Consider the following 9114-nt stretch of genomic DNA (forward strand, 5'->3'; position numbering starts at 1 on the left):
TCAACAAGTTGTCTAATGCTAAGATTTTCTTGCTGATTAAGGAGGATTCCCTAAACTTAGTCATTAAAGATCCTACAGCATAATGTAGTGGCAGAAAGCTTGATTCCAGGAATGTGTCACTTGTTCAGTAGTTTGCTGCAGTTTCAATACAGTCAGTGTTTTATTAGCAGAAGATTATCACTGCTGGACTAGGTGTCCTGTGAATCCAGTCCAGTTAATCTGTGTAACCCCACCCTCTAACACTGATTGGCAGCTTGCTGACTATGCACAGTGTACACAAGAAGCTGCCAATCAGTGCTGGGGGCAGGGTTATGCACAGCTCAGCATTCTGATCACTGCTACATCTAAAAGAGATAAAACAGGGATTCTATCAAAACAGCCAGTCCAGTCAGTGATACATTGATGGAATCAGATTCTCTCATTTTGCAACTCTCAGATTACATAGCAGAATTTAAAGTCCCTTTAAATTAGAGCATCTTGAAAATCCCATAATAACCATAATTTACCTGAAATATTCAGCCAGACAGAAGGCCAGTATGAGTACTTAAAATGTTCCATTTCTACCCGGAACTTGTAGATCCTTGAGTTTTCAGGCTGGACGTTATGGATTTTTATGGAGCAGTTACCACTGCTTAAATCTCCTATGAAAGACGTGTGGCGCTCAGGAGTTCGACTATTAATAAATTGTGGACCCTTTTGGTTTTCAGCAATGGAGCTGAACCATATTCCTGTAATTCTTTCGCTTGGTAGTTTAGGATCTGAGTAACTATAACTGCAGGGGATAACAACACATGAGTGTTTCATTGCCCAAAGTTTTGTGGGAACATCAAGGTTATACTGCGCAGAACTGTACTGAAGACCTTGAAAAGAAGAAGCAAAAAATTACAAAAATTAATTATATTTTACATTTGGTTATCCTATATCACTACTCATTTTTTCGATCATCAAGTTGTTAAAAAGGAGATTGTTGAGGATTACAAACATCCCAGAATATCTCGTGAAACATTAATTTATGATGCTCTTGTGAGTGATAATGTCATTGATCATAAAAATAGCATGGTGTTGGCTCTGATCCTCCATGGACAAATGACAACTTCTGGAGCTGAGATACATCAATAGTTCTTATGTTGCAGCATAACTAAGTTCTTTTCCTACTCCAAAGCAAAAGAAAGTTTGGTAAAAAACTTTCTGTTGCAAATTTGGTAGGAGCTCAATCCCTGATTAGCCCTGGAACCTCCATCACTCACATAGCTGATCTTTGTTTTTAGAATGGGAAGCCATACAATATATGTGAATTATAGCACATGAGAAAAGGGATTTCCTTTATAAGACAACTGGTATAAAAGGGTCATCAGATATTCTATCTTTAGGAGTGAACAACTTCTCTGTCTCACAACTTCCCGGCTTCTGCTTGAAAGGGCACATCTGCTTCCCGGCTTCTGCTTGAAAGGGCACATCTGCTTCTTGGCTTCTGCTTGCCTGGGTACAGGTGCAGGGTTCATTCCTGATGATTGACTTTTCAGACAAGAGGCATTATTGCATTGCTTGCCAGAATTGTGCTATTTTCCATGATGCAAGCAGAGTCAAGTTTGACTCTCCAGCATCGGAGCAGTGCGTTAGCACTCAAACTATCCACATCCAAGTTCATAGCGGCACATACAATCTCTACAGTACAGTGCTTATAAGCAATGCACAGATCACCAAGCAAACCAGTCACTGTTGATAAATCTATTTTTTTAATTATTAAATTGCAAACTTGCTTATGTCTATAAGCACTTTGCACTTTTTCCCATTTAAAAAGAAGAGCCATCCCCTTTAAGAAATTTCACTTTCTTTATGTAGGTAAAATATGTAAAGTTGGATACCTTTCAATAAGAAGGCGATCAATATAGTATGCCTCTGGTCCATGGTAGAGCTAAGAAGGAAACAAAGGCACATGATGAATATGTGGATTACTGTAGATATAGACATTCTTTTGTTAGCCTGTTCCATTCATGATCGTACATTCTTGTATCAGACAGAAAATATATAAAGCAATATTGTATTTCTCACTTCCTAACTGTTGAAGTTATGACACAATTAATTCAAATATTTATTGTTTTTTCAGACTATGAAAAAGTAGAAAAAATAAACAAGAGTTATTCATGGTATTTCCACTAGGTGGCTCTTCAGAGCATTCTCTTACTCCTTCAGAAAGAGTGTTTTTGCAGGATATCATGTATTTGTATAGATCCTTTCAAACAGTAATTTGCGTGGAAAAAAAGACCTGCTCTTGCAGGTCGCTTTTTAAAGTAAAAAGTGATTTTTTTTTATGTCCCACCCATATTGGTTACAAACTATAGTGACACCCATAGAGGCTTTATTAGCAATGCCAGCAGATTACCCTCCTTCCATTATTAATAATAATACATGATGTACACAAAAACACCACCAGTAAAGTGATCAACGTAAAAAAATATTGGATACTACTAATGTAGAATGTTCCATATAATCAGTTCCAAGAAAGAAATATATCCCCAAAAATTCCTCAAGTAAACATAAAACAGTACCAACAAAGTGTCCTGAACAAATGATTTTGCCACAAGAGAGTCCCATAGAAACCGTACCAGCAAAGTGCCCAAAAAAACAATATTGTCACAAGAGTCCCATTTATACAGTACAATCAAAGTGCCCCCAATAAACAGTACCAACAGTGTTCTTTTTAAAGAAACAGTGCTAACAGAGCACTCCCTTATAAACAGTACAGATCGACCAGTAATAAACAGTAACAGAAAATGTCCATATTTAATACTGAGTCCCACATAAACAGTGCCAACAGATAGATAGTTCCTTGATAAAGTATGCTAATAGAGTGCTCTCTAATAGAGCGCTCATCAATGAACAGTACCAACAGATCACTCCCCAAAATTGTACAAATAAAGTGCTCCCTGATAAACCATGCCTACAAAGAAGTACCCAATGCCAACAGAGTGCTCCCTAATAAATAATGCTAACATAATGCTACTGCTACCCAATGAGCAGTACTGACAGAGTGTTCCCTAATAAATAGTGCTAACATAATGTTACCCAATGAGCAGTGCTGACAGAGTACTCCCTAATAAATAGTGGTAACATAATGTTACCCAATGAGTAGTGCTGACAGAGTACTCCCTAATAAATAGTGGTAACATAATGTTACCCAATGAGTAGTGCTGACAGAGTGCTCCCTAATAAATAGTGGTAACAGAAGGGTAATCCAATAGGCAATGCTGACAGAGTGCTCCCTAATAAATAGTGGTAACAGAAGGGTAACCCAATAAGCAGTGCCGACAGAGTGCTCCCTAATAAATAGTGGTAACAAAAGGGTAACCCAATAGGCAGTGCTGACAGACTGCTCCCTAATAAATAGTGGTAACAGAAGGGTAACTGGGTCGCCCTCCCAGGGCCATGGGGTACCCGGTACCGGGCCCGATGAGCTTCAATGGGAGATGTCACGGCAGCTGGGACCCGGCCCGTGGCCCTGGGCGCCCATGGTAAATGGAGTTGTTGCAGTGTGCTTATGATGACGAAAATCTATAAGTGATTCGTGACACCACCTGTGGTGTTCGGCAAGGGAGGTGTTAAGCCGATGCTGCAGACAGATCCTCTGGGACAGATGGTGTGGTGCAGAGATGATGTTATAGCCCTCCACAGGCAGGGTTGTAGTCCCAGGGCAGTGTAGGTGAAGTGACACGTAGATGGTGTAGTGTCAGGCGCAAAGGATGTAGCAGTGCTAAGCAGGTTGGCGCAGGAATGAGTGTAGCACACCAGGGCATGTAGTTCCAAAGCTTTAGTCACAGTCTGTTGTACAAACAAGTGCCTGCCTCCGTGCCGTGTCCTCCGGGTCAGGGACTCAGTCAATCTCCAGGCCAGATGGAATATTCCTTTCCAACACTCCGCCAACATGTGCTTTTCTGAATGTCTCCTCTTATAGCGCCTTTAAATGAAGTACTCCTAGTACTGAGTTACACTGGAGTTCCTCCTGTCCAATGTTCTTATGAACTCTACTTGTACGGCAGACAGCTGTAGCCTGCTTCGGGGACTCCTTGCTACTAAGTCCCGGCTCACTATCCAGATGCTGTTGTGCCCCCAAGTCTTGTGTGGGAATAAAGTGGTCACTAGTTCTTTTTGTCCGGTGTCTGCTGCAGGACCATTAGTATCCATACAACCTCGGGGACTGGGCCCCGGCCTTGCGCTTAGAACTTCTAGGAAGGGTTCTCTTCTAACCCACGTTCTCTGTTCCCTTTTACTCCTCACGTTCCGTACTAATCTTTCTTTCTATGGAAAATCAGGCTCTCAGCCTATGTTGCTCTCTCTCTCTTCCTTTCCCATGCCAGCAGACCCAGGTCACTGGGATCTGCTGCAGCAGTTCCATCCATCTATCCCTCTCTCCGGGGATCTTCTTCTCTCTCTCCTTACTCAACAACTGACTGACTCCTAAACTCTTCCTGCTCTCTTTAATGTAAACTAGACTCCACCCAACTCCCAGCACGTTTCGTGTTCCAAGCAGGGAGCCACCAAGGGGTGCTATGCTACACTCCAAGCAGGGAGCTGCCGAAGGTGCTTTGCTACACTACTTTGTGGTGTGGGATGCAGGTGTTGGAGTGTGGTCGGGAGTCTCCACCTTACCTGGATGGTGGGGTACCACACCTCAGGAGGAGGTGCAGTACCTCTGTGGTGACTGAGCTTCAGGGTCGCCACATAACCCAATAAGCAGTACTGACAAAGTGCTCCCTAATAAATAGTGCTAACATAATGTTACCCAATACGCAGTGCCGACAGAGTGCCCCCCAGTAAATAGTGGTAACAAAAGGGTAACCCAATAGGCAGTGCTGACAGAGTTCTCCCTTTTAAATTGAACCAACAGGCTGTTCCCGATAGAGAGTGTCAACTGAGTACTCCCTAATAAACAGTACCAAGCGTGTGCTCCATGATTAACAATGCAAAAGTATGGCTCTAATAAACAGTACCATCAGAATGCTCTCTAATAAAAGGTGGCTACAGAATGTACCCAAGAATCAATCGTAACAGAATACCCTCCTGATAAGCCATGCCAACAGAGTCCCCCCTAATCAATGGCGCCAACGGATTGCGCCCACAATAGACAGTGCCAAACAAATGCCTCCCAATAAACTGTAACACTAGAGTTCTCCCTGATTAGCAAAATCAACAGTATTCCTCTATAAACAGTACCAGTAGAGTGTCCCTACAATAAATAATCAACAAAGTGTTCCCTTATGATCATTATAAACTGAGTGTCCTCTCAATAACAGTCCCAACCGAGTGCTCCCTGGCAAATAAAACCAACAGAGTCGCTGATAAATAGTGCCCCTGAGGAACAGTGTTAGCAGAGTGCTCAGTAATAAACAGTACCAATAAAAGGAACCAAATTGCACACCTGCGAAGGTGCACCTCTCTATGACCCGCCAAGAGCAGAGTAATATATTGTAATGCACACGTGCCAGGGAAGGTGAAAGAGCACCAATGACTCGGAAGTAAGGCCGGCGCATGTGCACTACGGGCAGAAAAATCTACACCTGCGCAGAAGTGCAATTGGGATATACTGTACTGTGTGTCAGCCATATAAAGCAGGGAAGAAAGATGGCGATTGTAGGAAGAGAGTAGGCACCGGATCTCAAGACCAAAGATGTCCATCTGACCGGACCATGCCTTCTGTTGGCATAATAAAAGGTCTTTGCTATGCTTTGTAGAGGAGTTTGGAGACATTCATACAGCATAGTAGAAAGCCTTAAAGGTGGTGGCCATACTGTATATTGGAAATACCTGATGATAGATTTCCTTTAAACTGTAAGAGTAGAGTCTTCCTCGTGAAATGTAACAACAGAGTGCTGCTTAAGAAAACACCTAATAAGCAGTGCCAGCAGTATGCTATCTCATAAAGGGCACCAATACATTGTCTCCACAAATGACAACAAATAGCCCCAGGCATAACCAATCGAGTGCTTCTAAATAAACAGGACGAACATAGTGACCGTGAGAAACAGTACCAACATGCATCTAAGAGGGATTAATAACATCGATTCTCCTGGATCTAAGAGAGTACACTCCATATTACACTGATTGACTACGTGATCCCCCAAAAACAACGCAGAAATCATTTCTTCCTTTTACATTATTTTTCCATTTTTTGAAGTATAGATTGATGAGTTCTGTTTTTATCAACATTGTTACTGTTAGTCTATGTCAGAACATATCGGGAGGGTATTTAGCGGAAGTTTTCTAAATCCAAATTATTTGTCCATCAGCTTTCCTCTGGTTGAGCAGCCACATCTCTAAAGGGTTTAATGAAAACATTATTTATGCCTGCCCCACCGCTGTAGTATATTATGGTCTACTTTATATACATTTTACTCAAAAGAAGTGGTAAGAATTGCAGTCATAATGGGTGATGCATTCAAACTCTTTGCCAAGCATTGTTACAGTAGATCTACAGTAAGTATGTAAATGTGCATTGATTTTTACTGCAATCCTGGTTTTACATAGGACTGCAAGTAAATCTTCTGTCATGTCTTAACTCAGGTCATTTGCATGATGCAGAAAGAGCGCTATCCCAAAGAATGAAATGGCCGAATAGGATCAGTAGTGTGCAATAGGTGATACTAAAACGATGGTAAAATGACAGCACTTAGCATACTGTGCAGGCTGAGAGTTGTAGATTTGCAACAGTTGGAGAGTCACTGGTTGAGGGACACAGTTAAGGATCATCAGAAAGCAAGACCTCCAATAAGTAAACTTCATGTTACAAGCTGGGGGCCTTTCTTTGGAAGACTGATTTTAGAAATTGAGGGGTTTTCCAAGAGCCAATATCTTCCTCATTCTACCTTATATAATTCACTTTTTATTTCCATACTGTGAGTTCATAACAAATTCATAACATGTAAAAGAGAAACTCGAAAAATCTCAGAAATTTCTTAAAAGAAGGTTGTGTTTGTTCATGAGTTTGGAATCCCACCAATCAGACAAATGAAGGGGTTCGGTAACGATCCTTAACTATAAAGCTGAGATTTACATTACTCAGATAAAAAGTTAGTTCCTATTAAACAAAAACTTTCATTGATCTTTCAATGTAAAGCCCATTCTATGACCATCAAGAAGATAACTAACTTTTCCAAGTCCCCCTTACACAGATCTCAACCGAGCACTCCTGTGACCTCTATGAGAGAGCCTCTGCCAGACTCTACTGATTGTGGCTTATCTCTTAAAGAAAAAAAGGATTAGCTTTCGTAACTTTGACTCACTTGACCCTTTTCTTCCACGACCCTTCTCTTCCACGACATTATCTGTCAGGAGATAGTTGAGAAACCCATATACATAATAGTCTGATGTCTGACCCAGTCAATTTGAGCGGATTAGGGTGTCGTTAGTCTAATGTATTAGGGGGTCCTTACAGTTGTAAAATGGCCAACGGCACCTTCTTACTACAAAATATGAGAAGGTCCAAATACCCTATGAAGGAGAACTCCACCTTAGCTTTAGTTTTGATATGCCATTAAGAAATGATGAAAGTTAATGTTTCTGGGAAATATAATTTGAGACCCCCATAGATTCTCATAATTAATGGTAAATTGGCCAAAACCCTTGGCATGGCTTACAAATTTCAAAGGCTCGAAAACACCAACACAAACAATGCTAGGCCATGAATTTTAATGGCACAATACAAAATTTAGGCAGTCAACCAGAAACATTATGGTCGCATCAAATGGGATCTTCACTCACAATTTAGAGCATTTATTCTATTTGCAAAAATAATAACTATAATGAAGGGCGGCCATATATTTTTTTACAAAAGAGAATTGGATTCCTGTTCTCAGAATCACTCAGGGTTCCAGCAGTTGGACTCTCACCAGTGATATTAAGCCTTAAATCAATACCAACATGATTGAAGATGATAAATACTTCACTACATAGATAAATATGATATGTAGCTGAGAGATAAAAGTGAGGAGCAAGGGCTCGCAACAATAACGCCAGTGGGCCACCATTGTCCCATCACTGGTGTAAAATAGGTTAAAAAAATAATGCTGTGAAAATAAATTCTAATACCAATAAAAAAAATCAAGAGGGTAATTATAATGACAGATGTCTATGCCCAGAGTCAAGGAAAAAAGTGGTGAAAGATATCAGCCCCAAAACCCCAATAAAGACTACATTGAAAATAGAATGTTAAAATGGGATTTTAAGAATCTAAATACATATATACAGTGCTGGACTAATAAAGCTATCTGCTGAAAGATTACAGAACCTTACCCCTGTGATTTGCGTTTTGTTTCTGCATCATATCTTTCCTTTTTCAAATTTTATAATATATTTAATTCTTCGGAAAAGCAGAAGTCATGAGCTCATTGTAGAAGTACTGTAGAGAAAATCAGCTGAATAATCATATTCGTACTACTGTACAAAAGAATTGGGCAATGAACTTATATTTTGAATCGACATTTCTTGATTTAATCTTAGCTACAATTCACAGATTTGTTAAAATATCTTTCTCAAGTTGCTTATTTTTTCCTTTTTGACATTTGTCTATTTAGTAGTCCAAGTCCACAAGGATGTGATATTCCAAGTTTGTGAATCAAGGTGGTTAACATCTTTCTGGCACATTAAGTTTGCATTCTCAAGTTGTCGCAAACTGCAATTTGATCACATTGTGTGTAGAAATGGGTGGACCCCTGGATGTTCAATTCCGGCGGGTTCAGCTAAACAGGTGAAAGAAAGTTTGGGTACCAGAACCGAACCCAGACCTCATTCACTTGAATGGGGGGCCTGAACATCCAGAGTTTGCCATGCTGTCATGTGCATGACAACGCAGAAGACACTGCTTCTGGTAAGTGGTAAAATCGTAAATGACAGCGTGAGCCTGCAGTTGTGATCATAAAGTTTAAAGTTTACCTCCAGTCACTGGGGTGGGCTGATGGGACTACTGCTCCCATCAGCCTGCACTGCTCCCGCTAATAAGAGCGAGAGCAGGAGCGGCTGATGGAAGCATTCATCAGCTGGCAACTGCGCTCCAAATAAATAATAAAAAAACACTATAGGTTCCCCTGTATTTTTGATAACTAGACAAGCAAAACTGACAGC

General features: G+C 40.7%; 1 protein-coding gene across 2 annotated transcripts in view; it reads right to left on the reverse strand.

Annotated features, from left to right (window-relative positions):
- LOC141085322 (myelin-associated glycoprotein-like) overlaps positions 1 to 8396 on the reverse strand; it is a 41058-nt gene extending 32662 nt beyond the window's left edge. For both annotated transcript variants that reach the window (XM_073570603.1, XM_073570602.1), the window contains exons 1-3: positions 8287 to 8396; positions 1866 to 1915; positions 507 to 860 (exon numbers count right to left, since the gene is read on the reverse strand). In XM_073570603.1, coding sequence (XP_073426704.1) covers positions 507 to 860; positions 1866 to 1908 — 397 coding nt within the window. In that variant the 5' untranslated portion in view covers positions 1909 to 1915; positions 8287 to 8396. The remainder of the gene's footprint in view (positions 1 to 506; positions 861 to 1865; positions 1916 to 8286) is intronic.
- Between the last annotated feature and the right edge of the window lie 718 nt (positions 8397 to 9114).

This window comes from Dendrobates tinctorius, unplaced genomic scaffold, assembly GCF_039654945.1.
Source record: "Dendrobates tinctorius isolate UK_male_01 unplaced genomic scaffold, ASM3965494v1 ptg000028l, whole genome shotgun sequence".
In the NCBI taxonomy this organism is placed as follows: domain Eukaryota; kingdom Metazoa; phylum Chordata; class Amphibia; order Anura; family Dendrobatidae; genus Dendrobates; species Dendrobates tinctorius.